Source organism: Zootoca vivipara, chromosome 13, assembly GCF_963506605.1.
Source record: "Zootoca vivipara chromosome 13, rZooViv1.1, whole genome shotgun sequence".
Taxonomy (NCBI): domain Eukaryota; kingdom Metazoa; phylum Chordata; class Lepidosauria; order Squamata; family Lacertidae; genus Zootoca; species Zootoca vivipara.
The window spans coordinates 17110758-17131762 of NC_083288.1; the positions used below are offsets into that span (position 1 = coordinate 17110758).

Here is a 21005-nt window from a genome sequence, read left to right on the forward strand (position 1 = left end):
TTCTTCTTAGGGGAAGGACTTGACGCAGCCAAATTGCAACGTTCTTCTGCTTTGGATGTGGGATCTATGTTCTGAGGAGGAGCCATGGAGGAGTCGGTCCACCTCTGGAGCTTCACGGCAGCTGCGCTTTGCTTTTCCCTTCTGAATTTGGTCTGTGCTTTGGTAAGTCCATTCCAGCTTGTCTTCCTTGATCACAGCTCATTCTTTTTTCACGGGAAGTCTGAAAATGGTAGAGGGCTTGCCTTGCATGCAGGCAGGTGCCTCCTTTAACCCCCGGCATCTCTAGGTAGGGCTGGAGGAGATTCCCTGTCAAGTGTTGACACCATGGAGCTACATGGATGCCATGATCTGCCACAGAGCCCTTCCAGGTGGGTGGTTTATTGCATCAGCATCATTAGTGCACCCGTGGCGGATTCATTTCGCTTTAGTTTGTTTTGCAGCGCTTCCCCTGTGCTACCGCACAATCACTCCCCGGAGGGGATATAGCACAACAAAAATAGGACAACAGCAAAACAGAACAGTTGCGGTGTGAAAAGTTACAGGATTTCAGTAGGAAGCTACAAGGTAGGCAACTGACCGGAAGTGAAGCAGTGTGACCACCCCAAAACTTTTACAGGTGCCAACAGCATTGCAAGACCACCCCGGTGGCATAACCACAAATATACATGAATGCACGACAAAAAGAACATCAGAAGGGAGAGAGCTTCCTGTGTTCCTCCTCTCATGGCCTTATGGCAAACATTTGGCCCAATGGCTAGGAACTTTGGCCGCAACCCTCACTTCCCAGCGACTGAAATGTGGCAACTTCTGTTCCCCCAGACTCAGACAGTAAGAGTTAGTTTATGAGGTCTTTTGGTGTGGCAAAGTGGTGTCACATTAAGACCAGGTTCTAATCATTGCTCAGTCCTGCTCTCTCTCCGAAATCAGAACGACTTACAAATATATACAGTGGTACCTCGGTTTACAAACACAATTGGTTCCGGAAGTCTGTACTTAACCTGAAGCGTACTTAACCTGAAACGAACTTTCCCATTGAAAGTAATGGAAAGTGGATTAATCCGTTCCAGACAGGTCCGCGGAGTACTTAAACTGAAAATACTCAAACCGAGGTGTACTTAAACCGAGGTATGACTGTATGCAAGAAAGGGAGTTGGAGGGGAACAGAGATGCAATGAAGCTGTGTGCTCACCATAAACACATGCCCCGAGAATCTTGGGAACTGTAGTTTACCATTAACAGGGCTATAATTCCCAGAACCTTTAACAAACTACTGTACACTTCCCAATATTCTTTGGAGGGTGGGGGGTGGAATGTGCTTTAAATTCATTGTGTGTATTCAGGCTTTGTTAGGGTCCAGATTTAATAAGCTTTATATGATGATGTATATTAGTTCTAACCAGTGCTTTCCCCCCAGGGGGGGGGGACGCAGGGGTCGCATACCCCGAAACATTTTGTGAATCTTTGTACTCTTGTCCATTTACTGTATTTATTTTTCCCAATTTGAACTATAAAATGGTGGTTTTTTTGAGTCAAAATGAGAGTACCCCTGAACATTTTTAATAGGAAAAAACCCACTGGTCCTAACTGTTCGTTTAATTTAATGGTCTTTACATGATGGTGTAGGTTGCTTCTAAATGTTGTAAGCCATCCCTGTTGCATTTTTTTTTGGGGGGGGGCTGCTGCACATTCTGCTGAGTGGGCTTCTGCCCCAAACGTCCACCCTGATGGCAACAGAACGGGAAAGGAATCACCTGCAGGCTATGCTGGCAGACTTGAACACAAAGCAAACTATGTTTGGTTACATCAGTTCCCAACCGATTCCATGTTTCTAGTCTGCAGAGCTGTTGCTTGCTAACTTTAGCACGCTGCTGTCAAAAGCTGAAGGAGACAAAAGACGTCTTGTTCTTGGCTGGGCAGGCTGCAGTGTGTGGCACTGCAGCCCAAATCAGAGAAGACGAATGACGGCTTGTTAACAGGGTGAGAGGTGTAACAGGATGGTGAAGGAATACTCAAGGTCTGCACAAAAAAAATATTTCAGAGGTTCAAAGGGGATCTCTCTTTCAACATTATGAAGCAGCGCAGACCTCTTTAATATGCCTTCTTCCAGCCCAGTTTCTTTTCCAGGCAGCACAATTATACCTCTCTGCAGCTGAAACAAAATAAAACAGTGTATCTGAAGAAGTGTGCATGCACACGAAAGCTCATACCAATGACTAACTTAGTTGGTCTCTAAGGTGCTACTGGAAGGAATTTTTTTATTTTGTTTTGACTACGCCAGGCCAACACGGCTACCTACCTGTAACTAACTCTCTGCAGCTGTTAGTTTTAACAATTCTGCGATGATGCATCACAAACCATTTCAATGCCCGCTCCCCAAATAACAAAACCAAACTCTAAGATTACAAATCCCCCAAAAAACCATATGCGTACCCTCCACACCTCCAGTTGAAGCCCGGACTTTAGAGACGAAAAGTTGACACCCTTCTTGAAATGGGCTCTAGCTCAGACTTTGCAGAGTCTTCAAAGGGAACGAATGGCCAGACTGCACACCTACTGTACCTTTGCTGCAAGAGCCTTCCTCAACTTGGTGCCCAGCTGTGCTGACCTGGGGCTGATGGGGGTTGTGGTCTAAAACATCTGGATTGGTGGAGGGGAAGGTTCAAGAAAGTTGCTTAAGGAATTCTGTGGATGGGAGAATGCTTCCTGTTGCTCTCAGTCATTCTGGTGGAGCTGAGAAATGATGGCAAATTTGTGGGCCAGTGCTGATATAGGTCCACAAAGACTAACTAATATCAGTGTACTAGAAGAAGCAAAGATCGCCAGTGTTGAAGCAATGATTCTTCAACATCAACTTCGTTGGACTGGTCATGTTGTGCGGATGCCTGATGATCGTCTTCCAAAGCAACTACTCTATTCCAAACTTAATAATGGAAAGCGTAATGCTGGTGGTCAACAAAAGAGGTTTAAAGACTGTCTCAAGGCAAATCTTAAAAAATGTAGTATAAACACTGACAACTGGGAAACACTGGCCTGCGAGAGCTCCAGTTGGAGAACAGCCTTTACCAAAGGTGTCGTGGACTTTGAAGAAACTCGATCTCAGGACGCAAGGGAGAAACATGCTAAGAGGAAGGCACACTTGGCAAATCCACACCGTGATCAACTCCCAGCCGGAAACCAATGTCCCCACTGTGGAAGGACGTGTGGATCCAGAACTGGCCTCCACTGTCTTAGATGTTTTAATCTTGTACTGAGAAATGTATATTTTCTGACTGACGGTCAAATAAAGAATAATGATGATGATGATGAATGAATTGGCCTTCACAGTCACTTACGGACCCATTGTTAAAACCGGGTTTATGGAAGACAATCTTACTCGGATACAAGTGATCGAAGAAGAAGAAGAAGAAGAAGAAGAAGAAGAAGAAGAAGAAGAAGAAGAAGAAGAAGAAGAAAGAGGAGGAGGAGGAAGAAGAAGAAGAAAGACTATGATTTTGCCATCCGATGATATGGTCTTGCGAGATGGACACGAGACTTGAAGACGACAACGAGGACACCCCAGACACACAGTGAACTCTGGAAAGACCTGTTAGGATGAAAAGACAATTGTCAGTCAACAAGTTATAGGCAACTTTCCACTGCTGTGACTATCTTTTCTTTTTTAATTGTTAATATTTAACTTGCTTTTTTTTGTTTAAATACCTTAAATAAAATGCATTTTTTTTAAGAAAAGGAGGATGATTTAATGTAAATGAGAGCTCAAAGAGGAAAACGTGACTTTAAAGAAGGCAGCAGTTTTAGTCCCACCTTTCCATCACTTGTGTTTTTTGTCCCAGCGCGACATTTTGATCAATTACAAGACGTTAAAAACGCCTGGCCTCCTATTTTATGACACAGATTTTGATCAATTCAGATGTGGAAAGCCCAGCATATATTCATTTATGGGTTCATTTTCTGATTCTAAAGGTTTGGCTGTGTTGCCTTGATTCCATCTCTTCTTTAACACCTGGGGCTATAGCAGGATGTTGCTGCTGCTGCTGCTGCTGCCTCTCCCAGTGTTTGTAGCAGCTATGGAAATTTCATTCTTGATAAGGTCCTTATCGGCCTTCTCAAAATGTCCTGTGCAGATGAGTGATTTAATTGTGGCAGTCACATTTGGGCCTCCTTTCATTGTCTCTCGTTGTCCACCTTTTATGTTGCATGGCTTCTCCATTTCCTGACAATATTGCAAAGGAAATGAACCGGTTCGTGGCAAATATGAAAAAATCTCATAGCCCCTTGTCACAGCTTTCAATACATCTATGTATCCTAGGCCATCCATTAAGGGTTTGCTGCTAATTGTCCAGCTCTCCTTTGACATTTTGTCTGGCTTTCCTCTCCCATTGCATACCTGTTTCTTCCAACACTTTTGTCCGTTTTTTACTTTTCAACCTAGCAGTTTGAAAGCATGCCAGTGCAAGTACATAAATAGGTACCGCTGCGGTGTTTCCGTGCACTCTGGTTTCCATCACAGTGTTCTGTTGCACCAGAAGCGGTTTAGGCATGCTGTTCACATGACCTAGAAAGCTGTCTGTGGACAAACACCGGCTCCCTCAGCCTGAAAGCGAGATGAGCGCCACAACCCCATAGTCGCCTTTGACTGGACTTAACTGTCCAGGGATTTCAGAGATTGGGGTAGCGTGTAACAATATTTTTCAAAAAATCATATACTGCTTGATCGTAGCAAACCCTGTAAAAGCAGTTTACAAGAAATATTAAAACTATCACTAAAAAGCAGCTAAAAATGACAAAGAGCATTTAGAAACAATTAACAGTAAAATAGTATGAATTAAGAGAAGTTATTGTAAGAGAAAATAATCATTAATTTACATATTTTATCATTCGAAATGTGCCTTTCTCCAAATTCCGCACACCCAATATAAAAATGCATGTATTAGTGGAAATAACGTACTTTTCTGGAATTCCCTTGCAGAAATGCATATATTAGACCAAATTGTGTACAAAAATGCATATTCGGATAAATCTGCATAAAAATGCACATGGATTTTTAAAAATAAAAACATTGGAAAGGGGGCAAGCTGGATTTAAGACAAGTAAGAATAGGAAACTAAGAGAAACCAATAGTCAGATTTGGTCATCCCTAGCCCCAGCCAAGTCAATGGGAGAGGCTTTGCTGCCACATTTCCATCTCTGATGCTGCCTGGTGGCTGTTCTGAGAGGGGAGGATCCAAACGGCACGTGGTCCCAGGTGAGCCAATGGACCAGGCCTCCCAGCCTCATCTCTCCCTTCTTCATTTGTTTGGCAGGTGGACACCGATGATGTTCTAACCAAAGAAGAACAGATTTACTTGCTGAATGAAGCTAAAGAAAAATGTCACCAGCAGATAAATACCCAGAAGGAAACAGTCCAAGGTACCTGCTTTATCTGCATTTCTAACTTTTGGTGGCCCCAAGTGCATAAAAACATTTAAAAAAATGGCTGAGTCATATTATTGACATCGGACATCAATGGAAAGCATGGCACTTGTTAAATGTTGCCTCCTAAAGGAGAGGCTTTAGGAGGGACCCAGGTGGCGCTGTGGGTTAAACCACAGAACCTAGGGCTTGCCGATCAGAAGGTCGGCGGTTCGAATCCCTGCGACGGGGTGAGCTCCCGTTGCTTGGTCCCAGCTCCTGCCAACCTAGCAGTTCGAAAGCACGTCAAAATGCAAGTAGATAAATAGGAACCGCTACAGCGGGAAGGTAAACGGCGTTTCCATGTTGCTGCTCTGGTTTGCCAGAAGCGGCTTTGTCATGCTAGCCACATGACCTGGAAGCTATACGCCGGCTCCCTCGGCCAATAATGCGAGATGAGTGCGCAACCCCAGAGTCGGTCACGACTGGACCTAATGGTCAGGGGTCCCTTTACCTTTACCTTTACCTAAAGGAGGAATATATTATGACTACCGGTAGATCACTGGGGGTGCCTGTTTTGTTTTGTTTTGTTTTGTTTTTTAAAATTACTCCTTTTCATACCAATACTTACTATGATATTATGTCCAGATCCACAAACTGTGTGCCACAGTAAATAAAAAAAAACGAGGTTTTAGGATTTGGTTGGAAGAGGCATGAGTCAGCAACCTTGCTGAAATGAAGCAGATCTGGGTCTGGTTTGGAGACATCTTGGGAACCTCACATGCTCCACTTGGTATTTCATAATGGAACATATTGGCCTGTCTAGTTTATTATCGTCCACACTGGCAGCAGACACAGAGCTTCATAAAGAGTCTTTCTCAGCCCTAACTGGAGAAACAGAGGATTGAACCATGAAACCTTCCGCCTGCAAAGGCACTTCTCCTAAGTTGCTGCCCTTCCTAAGTTCTGGAAGAAAGGTGGAGAAGAAACACAATGTCATGAATAAAATAATGTAAAAGCTGTTGTCAACCCAAACGACCTCTCAGCAGAAGAGGAAATTACCCATCGCATCTTCAAGCGAGTCACTGGGTAGCTGGGTAGTCTTTGCTTCCTTCCAATCAGCCTTCTATTGACAGCAGAAACGCTGTTTGAGTTGACCTGTGTCCCCTTCAAAAGTGTGGCACTCTTGAAGCGGCCGGCCCTATCATTGGGGAGAGTGAGATGACTGGTTTTGGGTGCTGTGAAAGACCAGCAATAATAGTTACTCTGATTCGGTGTGTCATGAAAGAGGAGCGGTGGTTATTTATTTATTTAATTTATTATTGCTTTATCTGTTCATATTTGTCAGTGTGGAAAATCCCTGTTCACTACGTGGAGATGTAGTGAGCCGGAGGGTACGTTCTATCATATGTGGTGGACCTGTAAAAGGGTAAAAGAGCAATGGGAAATAATTTATAATAAATTGAAAAAAAAAGTTTAGAAGTACTTTTCGAAAACAAAAAAACAAAAACAGAGTCCTTTTTGTTGGAGATAATTCAGACGGAAATTCCCAGGTGTCAAAAAGGCTATTTATGTATGCCACTACTGCGGCTCATGTTTCGATAGCCAAAAAATGGAAAATGAGCGAAGTCCCAACTAAAGAAGAGTGGCAATTTAAACTGATGGAGTATGCGCAGCTTGCGGACCTAACATACAGATAAGAGAACAAGAAGAACGTATGTTTAAAGATTGGAAAATATCTATTGAATATGTGGAGGGAAATTGTGTATATATGAAAACATGTTTTGATGGACGTTATAATGGAATACCGATTGGTTTAGTTTATCTAAAATATGCAGGGATTTATGTTGTGCAAAATGAACCGTGGAAAGAGAGGAAGGGAAGTCATTGATATTTTAAGGTTGTTTAAGTGAATATTCTAAAGTGCAAAACAGAAATAGAAGAGGAAGAGGAAGAGGAAGAGGAAGAGGAGGAGGAGGAGGAGGAAGAAGAAGAAGAAGAAGAAGAAGAAGAAGAAGAAGAAGAAGAAGAAGAAGAAGAAGAAGAAGAAGAAGAAGGAGTGTCTCCACCCCCATCGTTCTGCCCGGACACTGAGGTCCAGTACCGAGGGCCTTCTGGCGGCTCCCTCGTTGCGAGAAGCCAAGTTGCAAGGAACCAGGCAGAGGGCCTTCTCGGTGGTGGCGCCCGCCCTGTGGAACGCCCTCCCATCAGATGTCAAAGAAAAAAACAGCTCCCAGATTTTTTGAAGGCATCTGAAGGCAGCCCTGTTTAGGGAGGCTTTTAATGCTTAATAGATTATTCTTCTTCTCTTCTAGAAGAATAATCTATTAAGCATTAAAAGAGAAGAATCCTTGGAAAAGACCCTGATGTTGGGAAAGATTGAGGGCACTAGGAGAAGGGGACGACAAAGGACAAGATGGTTGGACAGTGTTCTCGAAGCTACGAACATGAGTTTGACCAAACTGCGGGAGGCAGTGGAAGACAGGAGTGCCTGGCGTGCTATGGTCCGTGGTCCTCTTTATGGCTGGGGAAACCGAGCCAGATGGACGGGGTATAAATAATAAATTGTTGTTGTTGTTGTTGTTGTTGTTATTAGATCCCTGTTCACAACAATTTGTTGTGGAGAGCTGCAGAAGGGTAGCCAATGCTCTTGAATATCTATCCATCTTCTGCAAATAAATAAATATTTAGATACTATACTACTGGTATACTACACTGAAATGTTTACGTGCTTCTTTGACTGTGCTTGAGTCTTCCTGCCATGCTTGCCATCCTCTCCTGCCACACCCTTTGAGATCCACTGACTTAACTCAAGGATGAAGGTTGCTCTCCTCTGCCCCCCCCCCCTCAACGCTATCATGCAAAGTTGTGAATAATGTGCCATTTCCTTGTTAGATGGCAACTGTTTGCCTGAGTGGGACGGGATTATTTGCTGGCCCGAAAGCCTCCCCAGCAAAAAGGTGGCCGTCCTATGCCCTGACTACGTCTATGACTTCAACCATCATGGTACGTACGTTTTCTCGGCCTTCACAGAAAGCTTCGGGTCTTTTGGTTGTTCAGGGCTGAGCCTGAAGCAGATGCTAAAATGCGTCTTTGCCATTTAACATGCTGGTTGTTGTTGTTGGTGTGTGTGTGTGTGTGTGTGTGTGTGTGTGTGTGTGTGTGTGTGTGTGTTAATGCAAACAGAACCAGCATTTTGGCAGGGCCAGGGAAGGTGTCCCTTAATGATTGTGATTGCAGGAGGGGGTGGAGGAGCATTTAATACCGAGGAAAATCCTTGAGGAAAATCCCTCCTCAGAAAGTGTTGTTTGCTTTTGGAGAAAATCTTCTCGCCGCCCACCCAGTGAAGGATTCCACACTCCCAGCAAATACCATCTTTCCTCAGGACCTCAGCAGGGGAGCAAAAGGTTATATTCCCCCTCCATGCTTGCTGTAATCTTGATAATAATCAGCTCATCTGCAGCTGATGTCATTTGCATTATTTGAAAACAACAACACCCTTGCACACCAGGTCAAGTTTGGTCCATAGCAGCAGGAGGCTGGTAAACAGGCCAGATCCTTCTTAAGAACCGTTAGGAAATAATAACAATTTAACTGGTTTTAGGAGATGGTGTTTTAGAGTGTGTGGAAGTTCGTCTTGCTTGTTGAGAAGTCAGGGTGACCGTTTCTTTTTTCCTTTTTTTTAAAAAGGAGATACCTTGCAAGCAAGTAATTGCTTGGAGGCCTTGCACTCTTCTTCTTCTTATTTGGCAATCACTTGTAGCCGAGTAAGATTGTCTTCCCTAAACACGGTTTTAACTGTAAGTGACTGTGGAGGCCAATTCTGGATCCACACGTCCTTCCACAGTGGGGTCATTGGTTTCCAGGCAGGAGTTGATCATGGTGAGGGTTTGCCGAGTGTGCCTTCCTCTTAGCACGTTTCTCCCTTGCGTCCTGAGTTCGAGTTTCTTCAAAGCCCATGACACCTTTGGTAAAGGCCGCTCGCAGGCCAGTGTTGTTTCCTAATTGTTGGTGTTTATACTGCGTTTTTTAAGATTTGCCTTGAGAGAGTCTTCAAACTTCTTGTTGACCATCAGCATAACGCTTTCCATTTTTAAGTTCAAAATAGAGCAGTACTGTACACTCTACACTTGCTCAGAAGCACTTTTTTTTGTTTAATTTAGAATAATTTCTAAACCACATAATAATAGAATTGTAGAGTTGGAAGGGACCCCGAGGGTCATATAGTTCAATTCCCTGCAAATAATGCAAATAAACAAAAGCCCCTAAGTGGTTTATTTCCTCTGGGGCCTCTGGCCTTTTAAAAAATGTGCAACTGTTTGAGCCTTGCTGGCATCTTCCCCTTCACACGTTCTGCTCCATCTCATTGGACGCTCTGCCTGTCCTTTATTTCAGGTCACGCCTACAGGCGCTGTGATGTTCACGGAAACTGGGAATTGGTGCCCAATATGAACAAGACTTGGGCCAATTACACAGAATGCGCCATCTTCTTTGCCCCGGAACGGCAGAATCAAGAAAAGGTTTAATTCCTAAGCAGGGGAAAAGGGGACACAGAGGCTTGTGGATTTGGCTACCACAGGACAGGGAAGGGAAGGGAAGGGGAGGAATCTATTGAGATGGGAAGTTCTCATAAAAATTGTGCCATAAAGCAGGGGGGGGATGAACCTGTGGCCCTGGAGGTATTGAACTCCCATTATTCCTGACCAATAGCTACGCTGGTTGGTGATGATGGGAATTGAGGTCCAACAACACTGATTCTTACACTGATGGGATCCTTTAGGGTCCTTTCCAGCTCCAAAACTCTTGTGATTCTAACAGTCGAAGGGTCACAGGTTCTCCATCCTTTATGGAAAGCAAATGGCAGAAGGAAATGTATATATTTGGCCTGGGGGTTGGGGGAATGGACCGGGGGAAGATAAGTTGATAGTTTCCAAAGATTTAAAAATAACCACCCAAACGGTGGTAGGGGTGGGATGCAATTGCTGACCCCATTTGCTATTTTATTTGATCGTTTATTATAACATTTCAGGTGTGTAATTATCTACCGCAAGCAGAGAAGTAGCTTGTGTACTTTAAAATATCAGTTGACAAAACAGATCAGTGTTGCTCACCATAATTGTAGTCAACGTAACGAAACAAATATAAGAGAGGGAGGGAGGGAGGGAGGGAGTAGTCAGACTGTTGTTTGATTCCTAAGCCAGGCATCCCCAAACTGCGGCCCTCCAGATGTTTTGGCCTACAACTCCCATGATCCCTAGCTAACAGGAGCGGTGGTCAGGGATGATGGGAACTGTAGTCCAAAACATCTGGAGGGCCGAAGTTTGGGGATGCCTGGATGCCTGGTCTAGAGCTCCCTGGATGTAAGGTGGGGTATGAAAGGCAAGATGTAGGAAAATCATTTTCCCCCGTTCCATTTTTAATAGTTACAAGTTTAGATATCCACACTTTGTTATATTTTTATATTTCAGGGTCAGCGGTACTCCCTGCCACTAGAGCTCATTAGGACTCTTTTCTGGTGTCATGCATTCCTTTGGAATACCTTTAACACTTCCTCATAGTAGTAGTAGTAGTAGTATAGCCCTACAACATTAGTCCAAAAACATCTGGAGGAGGGCCGAAGTTTGGGGGTGCCTGTCTTAAGCCATGAAGGGCTTTAAAGGTTCACGCTAGCACTTTGAAACTTACCAGGAACCAGCGAAGTTGTTGCCCGTCGCCCAGTTCCCTCTTTGCAATCTGGCCACAAAGCCAGGGGCAAGTTGCAGTTTTCGAACTGTCTTCAACAGCAGCCCCATGCCAATTTGCCACTGCTTTAAGAGCAATTCAACAAGCGATACCAGGCAACTGGGGAACTTAACCAGGTGGCAGAATTGTTTTCCCCCCCAGAAAGTCACACAAGAAAATTGCAACAGCTGGAGGATATTCTATTATGGAAAAGGGAGGTGCTTTAGATGGGTTTTTTTGACGTGACGTAGCAGGTTGTGACAGTGGCGCTGCAAAGGAGTCCTTCTGTGCTGGTATGCCTCTCTTTTCCCCATGCAGGAAGTGTTTGACCGGCTGCACATCATCTACACCGCTGGCTACTCCATCTCCCTCGCCTCCCTCGTGGTCGCCATGTGCATCCTTTGCTACTTCAAGTAAGGAGGACAGCTCTTGTTGATTCATTGCCCCACCCCACCCCACCCCCTGAACCCTAACCCATGGCCTTATTCTGCTAATCATGGCCAGCTAAACTAAGAGAGAAACTATCTTGGGTTGGTTTCCTATGTGTGGTGGGGTAGACTTGGCTTGGGGCAGGGCCTGACAGGTTCCATAAAAGACAGCTGCCGCTGGGCAGAGAGGGCTCTGTTTTTGTTTCGTAAATTGCTTTTATTGTTTATCTGTCATTTTAAATTGTGATTGATATTAATGCTGTATTCTTAGTTTTAGATTTTATGTTTTATGTGGAAATTGTTTTCCATTTGGTTGTGTACTTTTTGATGTGCTTTATTTATTGTTTGTGACTTTTGTTATGTTGGTAATTATGAAAACCTGGTCATGTTGTAAGCCGCCTTGGGCATTGTTTTAACTATGGAAAGGCGGCATACAAATAAAATGATGATGATGATGATGACTTTGCTTACAGAACCGCAAGTAAGTACAGGTGGTGGCAAGCTACTTCTGTTCTCCCAAGGGACACCGACACCATCATCATCATCATCATCATCATCATCATTATTATGGCTTTTTTCTGGGGGGAAGCAGGGGTATGCATACCCCTAAACATTTTGTGAATCTTTGAACTTTTGTACATTTACTGTATTTATTTCCCCCGATTTGAACTATAAAATGGTGGTTTTATTGAGTCAAAATGAGAGTACCCCAAATATTTTGTTAGAAAAAAGCACTGATTAATAATAATAATAAAAAATGTATATACCACCCTTCATCATAAGATCTCAGGGTGGCCACAGAATAAAATACAAGATAAAAACACAAGTAAAAATAGCAAAACAATAACCCTCCCTTCCCACAGACACATTTAAAAGGCTGTAGAATATTAGTCCGCCAAAGGCCTAATTGAAGAGGAATGTTTTTGCCTGGCGCCTTCTCAATAGAAGGCGGAATCATGTAATAATAAGGAGCACAGCTGCTTATTATTATTTTGGCTATCTCGTGCTTTTTTCTCCCGTCGTTTAGTGGTTAAGAGTTCCAGACTAAGAATGGAGAGGGACCCCGGTTCAAAACCCTGCTCACCCATAGATTAATATGTGTGTGTGTGTGTGTGATTGGCCCCCTCTTTCTCAGCCTAGCCTACCTCACAGAATCGTCGTTGGGGATAAAAGGATGGTGTGGAAAATACGCATGGTACCTTGGAAGAGTGGGCAGGACAAAACGTAACATATAAATAAATTGAAACCCTGCCCTTATTATTGTGTGTTTAAGGCGGCTTCATTGCACTCGAAATTACATCCACCTCCATCTCTTTGCCTCCTTTGTCTGCCGAGCTGTGAGCATCTTCGTGAAGGATCTAGTGCTGTACTCGACCTCGCGACTCGAGGGACTGCAAAAAACACAGGGCAGTGACTGGGACGCTGAAGATCTGAGCCTCGCCTTGGGATCCAGGACCCAGCTAGTAAGTCCCTAGTGTTTGGGTTTTGCTTCCCTCTTCTCGGTGTCTATTGAGAAGTGCAATGTTTGCCTTGGCTTAAAATCTTCCTGGAAATTTTAGGGAACAAGGATACTGATTTCAGAACAGCCAGCTCAAGATGGTTTCCTAATAAAAAATAATAATGAAAAAACCTAGCATTTTAAATTAATCAGCGTTCCAGGTCTGAAAAAAAGAGAGAGATAGTGATCTCCGGGACTTGAATGCTGTTAATCTGCCTGTTCCTCCTATTAACCTCTAGTTAAGCAGCAGGAACAACATCTGTTAACCAAAACCGTGCAAAAGATTTGAGTGTGACCAGTGGGGGGTTGTCCAAAACCTGGTCCTAAGAAGAATAAAGATATGATACCCTTTTATCAATGGATTGACAATATGACAAACACTCGCAACTTATGAATGGACTGCTTACAGGCGCAGACTTTGTTTGGATAACTAAGATAACATTTGGAATCAGTTTATACAGAATGTTGTAGGGCTATTAACTACATTAGTATTAGGATAATAACACTATCAATTTATATAAGAATGTATGGGAGTATTTTATATTGCGTTTTTGTATATGGGTTTTCCTTTCGTTCTTATAATCACCTTCGTTTTTTTCTTTCCTTCGCTTTTCCTTCCATTTTTTCTGTATCGCTTTATTTCTTTACAATTGAAATTATTTCATTAAAACACACACAGACACTTTGTATTCGTCCTAACCATCACCACCACCAAAAAGGATGTTTGCTTCTCCGTTCTTTCAGGCAGGCTGCAAGGTAGCTGTGACCATCTTCCTCTATTTCTTGGCTACAAACCACTACTGGATCTTGGTGGAAGGTCTCTATCTCCACAGCTTGATCTTCATGGCTTTCCTCTCAAACAAAAGCTACTTGTGGGCTCTTACGCTCATCGGGTGGGGTAAGCACAGTCCAGTTCAGTCTCTCGCCTCGTGCTCTGACTATGAACCTACACAGGGAAGCTCAAACAGGGCAAGTGAAGGTCACTTTGTGGAGACACAAGAGGCTGCTCCTGTATTCTCCAGAGTGGCTGGGGAAACCCAGGCAGATGGGCGGGGTATAAATAATAAATTATTATAAATTATTATTATTCAAAAGGTCTCTCTCACCTCCTGTAACCACAACTCACAACTCTCTTTGACGATGCTTTTCCCTCCCCACTACACGTCATGTGGCATAGAGGATGCGGGTGGCACTGTGGTCTAAACCACTGAGCCTCTTGGGCTTGCTGATCAGAAGGTCGGCGGTTCAAATCCCCGCGACGGGGTGAGCTCCTGTTGCTCGGTCCCAGCTCCTGCCAACCTAGCAGTTCGAAAGCACACCAGTGCAAGTAGATAAATAGGTACCAGTGCATTGGGAAGGTAAACAGCATTTCCATGCGCTCTGGTTTTCATCACGGTGTTCCTTTGCGCCAGAAGCGGTTTAGTCCACATGACCTGGAAAGCTGTCTGTGGACAAACGCCAGCTCTCTTGGCCTGAAAGCGAGATGAGCGCCACAACCCCATAGTTGCCTTTGACTGGACTTAACCATCCAGGGGTCCTTTAGCACAGAGGATGAGGTACGTTGGCCCAATGGATAGGGCCCCTGCACCATTCATAGTTGTGTAGAAGTGGGAACTTGTATGGCACATACAAAGTCAGTGAATACCAGAGTAGCAAGCATGGAGCCCTCCTGATGTTGTTGAGCTCCAGTTCCCATCAGCCTTGCCAGCCAGCAAGCCACTGGTCAGGGATTGCATCACAAGACTGGTTTGATGCAGACGAATGGTGGGAGGATCTAGCTGGGGAAGATGGGAAGGCGGCTCAGAGCCAGGGGAGTGGTGGTGGGACGATGATGGGTAGTCACAGGGAGAATACTGGGAAGAGGAGGTGTCGGAAGCTGAAGAGGTCACAGCGTTTAATGAGTGGGGAGAATCTGTGGGAGATAGAAGTCCAGAAGCTGAGGCAGGAGAGGAGGGAGGCCAAGAAATGGAGATGGGTCAGGCTGGTGAAGAGGCAGGGTTGTTCTCCCCTCCTGCTGCAACAAGCTCCTCTCTTCCTCGGTCTCCCAGAACCAGTAGAGGCATGAAAAGGGCGGAGGAGTTAGCTTCACATGGGCAGCACCTCAGATTGCATGGGGTTAACCATGAAAAGGAGGAGACTTGGGCAGCTGTGGGAAGGCTTCCATCTCTGCAACTGATTCATGCGGGCAAGACGTATCAAAGAGGAGTTGCTGTGCTCATTAAGCCCGGTACTCCTGTTTTTGCTCATGAAGAGTTAACTCCTACTTGCTCAGTGTGATTTACTGCTGGCTGGCTCCTGTCTTGATGGTTGTAGTTGTGGTCCAACAACACCAGCAAGGTTCTATGTAGCCACCTCCTGGTGTATACTATTGGCCTCACATTTTCTCCTACTGTCCTTTTAAGAGCTCACCGGAAACCCAGATCTCTTTCTGCTTGCTTTTCTTTTTCTTTTTCCTTCGAGGGGTACCTGCTGTCGTCGTGTCTGTTTGGGCCAGCGTCAGAGCATCCCTGGCTGATACACAGTATGTACTTTCTGCTTCTCTTAAAAGGGACTATTTAGGGAGATTGGGCAGGATGAGTTAGTGTGGAGAGGGTAAATGAATTGCTTTAGCCACTACCTTATAGGAACAGATTTTTAGATGTTATTTTTCTGTATCCCATATGTTATGTGTGGAGCTGATACAGAGAGCTGTCCCCCACCCCACACCCCCGGGTTAAAGAATATAATCTTACACCCCACAAAAACAACAACTACAACCCCAGCCCTATATCTGGTCCATTTTTTAATACAGGTACTAGCAAAATCTGTGCTACAGTTCATAGATGTCCGAGTTTTGCAACAAGAAATTGTAGTAACCTAAACCTCATGTCCAACTTAGGAACCCCGTAGTCTAGTACAGTGTTTCCCAACCTTGTGCCTCCAGCTGTTTTCGGACTACAATTGCCATCATTCCTGACCACTGGTCTTGCTAGCTAGGGATGATGGGAGTTGTAGTCCCAAAACATCTGGAGGCACAAGGTTGGGAAACACTGGTCTAGTATATGTAATTCAGGCTGGTGGTCTTACAGGTGCCCGAGAGTGGGCTATGAATCTGAACCTCTCTAGTTTGAATCTTACTTCTGTCACAGCAGGTTCATTAGTTCTGGTTACAGGTAGGTAGCCGTGTTGGTCTGGGTCGAAGTAAAATAAAAAAATTCCTTCAGTAGCACCTTAAAGACCAACTAAGTTTTTATTTTGGTATGAGCTTTTGTGTGCATGCACACTTCTTCAGATACCTGAAGAAGTGTGCATGCACACGAAAGCTCATACCAAAATAAAAACTTAGTTGGTCTTTAAGGTGCTACTGAAGGAATTTTTTTATTTTACAGGTTCATTAGGTGCTATTTGGTAATAGCACTCCCTTGGCCTCAAATATCAAACTGCTCTATTGGGACAAGCATACTTGACCTACCTTGCAGGGTTGGTGAGATAACTATCACAGTATTTACCGGTTTAAAATGTCGTATAAATGATTTGAATTTCTTAAGGCTGGAAGAAGACAAAATGTCCTGAAGCTCAGAAACTCAAAAGTTGACCGATTCCTATTCTCTTCAGTAGCATAAGCTATGTGCCATGCCATGTTTTTAATGCTGTGGACCACCCTGGGACCTTAGCATGGTAATGAGTAAATAAATAATAATATTAATAATGCAAAAAGGACTTGAGGCTCAAAGGTGTCGGGTGAGAGACCCAATATGGATATACCCCTTCCCTTTTGTGCTTAACTTCAGCCTCTCTTCATCAGGTGCTGGGACCTCAGCGCTGGAAACATGAAATGGATCTACCAAGTTCCTATCTTAGCAGCAGTTGTGGTAAGATAAGAAGGGCACAAAAAGAGTAGGAGACCATCACCTTGCTGAAGCTAAGCAGGCCTGTGGGACTGATCAGCGGCTGGATGGGTGACCACCTGGGAACCATGTTTCCTGCCATGGGCTCCGTGAAGGAAGGATTTGGAAAATGAGATTAAAAATGCAAATTAGGGTGGGCTGGGAAGGAGGCAGTCAAGGAGTCCTTTGGGCCAGTTGCCTAACCACTTTGTAACTGATGAAAATCAGTTGAAAATTTTAAAAAAATGAGAATGTCTTCTCCCATATAAATCCTGCACTTGAGTTTTAAGATCAGCCCACATGGTCTTGCAAAGGGTAGCATCTTTTGTAGATGGTAGTTTAGCATCCATTAGAACGGGCATCCCCAAACTGCGGCCCTCCAAATGTTTTGGCCTAAAGCTCCCCTGATCCCTAGCTAACAGGACCAGTGGCCGGGGAAGATGGGAATTGTAGTCCAAAACATCTGGAGGGCCGAAGTTTGGGGATGCCTGCATTAGAAGCAGAGTATTTGTAGTTGCTGCCTTTGTGTTATGGAATGCCTGCCCTCAGAAATATCACTTAGTCCCTCCTCTTTTCAAAGGCGGGGGACGACCCCATTCTTATTATACTGGTATTCTGCAAATTGTGCCCTCAATAGCTGAGGCAGTGGTTCGGAAGCTGAGGATTGAGTTGGTTTTGTTTTGTTTGTTTATTACCGATTGTATGGGTTTTTGTTTTTTAATGATTGTTGATCATCGTCATGTGATTTTATTGAGTTGTGTTCAATTAACTTTAATACAGAGTTAGACCCATTAGAATTAATGACCACGAGTCACTTAGGCCCAGATCTATGCTGAGTAAAAGTAGGTCGGCTACAACCCATATGGGCCAACAGCAGAAATGCATTCTCTATAACACAGCAAATAAAAGGGAATTGAAGAATGGCATTTCACTGGCATGGAAAATGCCTGGCGCGACATGAATTGTCTTTTTATTGCTGGCAGGTGAACTTTTTCCTCTTCCTCAACATTGTGAGGGTCCTTGCATCGAAGCTGTGGGAGACAAATGCAGGGAAATTAGATCCCCGCCAACAGTACAGGTATGTAGCTGGGAGCAGTTGAAACAGACCTCCCAGTGTTAGCACTACACTGAATAAATACTTCCTACTGAAATATGTCCCCCCTCTGTTAATGCTCTGCTAATTTCTGATTATGGGACCCAGGTGGCGCTGTGGGTTAAACCACTGAGCCTAGGGCTTGCTGATCAGAAGGTTGGCGGTTCGAATCCCTGTGACGGGGTGAGCTCCCGTTGCTTGGTCCCAGCTCCTGCTAACCTAGCAGTTCGAAAGCACGTCAAAATGCAAGTACAGTAGATAAATAGGAACCGCTACAGCGGGAAGGTAAACGGCGTTTCCATGTGCTGCTCTGGTTTGCCAGAAGCGGCTTTGTCATGCTGGCCACATGACCCAGCGGCTGTACGCCGGCTCCCTCGGCCAATAATGCGAGATGAGCGTGCAACCCCAGAGTCGGTCACGACTGGACCTAATGGTCAGGGGTCCCCCTTTACCTTTAATTTCTGATTGCCTAGAATACTGAAACTTCTTGCCTGCTGGATTTCTGTCCTGCTTTGTTTTTCATCTTCATTTGACTTAACGCTGGTTCTTGCTGTTAATCAGATCATGTATCTGTGTTATTATGGTGGTTTTCTCTTATGCACTATCTTCTTCAAGCTTCTACCCTTTTAAGGTCTCCACCCATTGTTGCCTCCCTTATTCCCCATGGCGGGCCCTTCAGCTCTCCTCCTGGACAATCCAAAAATGGAACGGCCGCACAAAACCCCTTTCCTTCCAGGAAGTTACTAAAATCCACCCTTGTTCCCATGCCTCTCTTTGGTGAATGACCGCACAAAATCCCTTTCCTTCCAGGAAGTTACTAAAATCCACCCTTGTTCTGATGCCCCTCTTTGGTGTTCATTACGTGGTGTTCATGGCTATTCCTTACACACCTGTGTCCAGTGTCCTCTGGCAAATACAGATGCACTACGAGATGCTCTTCAATTCTTTGCAGGTGGGTCTTCATGGTGGGTGAAGTCTTTTGTGTTTGATCCACTCAGTCACAGCTATTTCCATCTATGGTTGTCTCTTTTCTATTCACAGGGTTTCTTTGTGGCTTTCATTTACTGTTTCTGCAATGGCGAGGTAAGGAACATTTCTTCCGAGACGCATGAATATGTAGCTGCGATCCTCTCTTCATTGGGTGTGTTCTGCACTCCTAGAGCATGGGGAAGGGTCAACCTCCTTCCCCATGCCCGGTATTTCTTCTGCCTGGAGAATATGGTTGCGATTATTTCGTTTCAAAAGTGGAAAATATTTCCCAACACCTATACACCCTTTGATATGGTATCCTCCTGATCTTTTATGTACAGGGGGCATTGGAAAATAGAAAAAAAAAAATCCTTCAGTAGCACCTTAAAGACCAACCAAGTTTTTATTTTGGTATGAGCTTTCGTGTGCATGCACACTTCTTCAGATACACTAGAAACAGAAGTGTCAGACCCTTATATATAGAGAGAGGGTGGTGGGGGGTGGGTGGGAATGGGTGATGGGCTAAACCTGAGTGGTTGGGAGTGGTAAACCTGAGATGGCTGTTAACGACTGCTGATTACTGCAATTAGTCCTGGGGGGGGGAAGCAAGGGCTTAGGCGCTAAAGAAAGCTTGATCATGCATAATGAGATAAGAATCCGATGTCTCTATTCATCCCAGGTGGCTCCATGGTTTTAAGCTTGGTAATGAGTTCCAATTCAGAAACTTCTCTTTCCAGTCTGTTCCTGAAATTTCTCTGTAATAAAACAGCTGCTTTGAGATCTTGTATAGGGGGCATTGGAGTGACGAAGAGCACTCTTTGAGTGGTCAGATACACAGCCTGGGCCTTAATGGAAGTAGGCACCCACCCCTCTTTCATAGAACAGTTCGGGAATGGGGGTAGCATCCCACCCATATGCTCTTAGCTGGTGCAAAACAGAAACTTTTTCATACTGGAGAAGAGAGGGGTGGGCAGTTAATAAGCCATTGTTCTGCTTTTACCAGCTGTCGAAGTACTGAGAATGACCAGGTGGGTGATGGTCTTTTTCTAAGTTGCATTCCCTTGACAGTTTGCCTCTACCGCCAGGTGCAAGCAGAAATTAAAAAAGACCGTTTCCGGAGAAACCTGGTACTGGACATAAAGCAGAAGACCCGAGCGGCAAGCGCAGGAGGGAGCTACTCCTACGGTGGGCTTGTGTCCCATGCCACCAACAGCGTCAGCTTCAGTATGGCCAGCTGGGGGGTGACCTCTGCAGCAGCAGTTGCCACGCCTCTTGGTGCCCCAAACTGGCTGCTTCACCTTGCCCCCACTGCCAGTGCCCCAGAGTACACCCCGGCTTCCTCCACTTTGGATAATTCCCCAAGTCAGGAGATGATGCAGAAGGTCCTTGAGGAGAACATCGGTGCTACAGCCTCGCAGGGGAAGCACTCCAGCTTGAAAAAAGAGCTGGAGACCATGCTATGAAAGGGAACGGTGAAAATGTAGTTAGCAGCGGGACTAGGATGAGAGCAACTAGGCAAGTGAATTGTTCAAGTTTCAATCTTGATCCAGGTACCACTGTAGCGATTAGGAAGTCTTCATTCTAATTCCAAGTAATTTGCCATTTCAGATTAGTTTAAGCTTGGTTCTGGTGCTGAAGGGTACTGAGGGAGGTAGTGGTTAGGTAGATTGCATTGTTCTGGTTAGTTCGATCTGCAAAGCACATGGCATGCCTTTTCAAAAATTCCAATCCTCCAGAATATATCCATCTCCCCACCTCACTTGCAGCCTCCTCAGCAGCAATAAGCAAGCAAGGGAACCATTCCTGTTCGCATTTTCTGCTGTGTTGTGTTTCATTTGTGTTAAAATAAGGCTTTTGTTAAGTTGATTGCAACCCCAATTTCAGTAAGTAGGCACTGAGTGTTAAGGGCAAAGGTGGTGTTGTTTTTAAGGCTTTTTTTGATGTAGTGCTAACATGAGAAATAAAATATTAAAGTTGGTGTTTCCTTCTAACAACGAGTAGTACTTTTTGCTTAGTCCAAATTCAATAGCTCTAAAAGG

General features: G+C 44.6%; 1 protein-coding gene across 1 annotated transcript; it reads left to right on the forward strand.

Annotated features, from left to right (window-relative positions):
* Positions 1-102: 102 nt before the first annotated feature.
* On the forward strand, positions 103-20952 carry LOC118094600 (parathyroid hormone/parathyroid hormone-related peptide receptor-like; the record flags this gene model as incomplete). Its single annotated transcript, XM_035135141.2, has 13 exons — positions 103-162; positions 5304-5409; positions 8287-8397; positions 9787-9911; positions 11431-11525; positions 12814-13003; positions 13783-13936; positions 15499-15559; positions 16823-16889; positions 17888-17982; positions 18808-18949; positions 19039-19080; positions 20052-20952. Coding segments are annotated over 13 exons (1626 nt in total), but the record flags the coding sequence as incomplete, so codon positions are not given.
* Between the last annotated feature and the right edge of the window lie 53 nt (positions 20953-21005).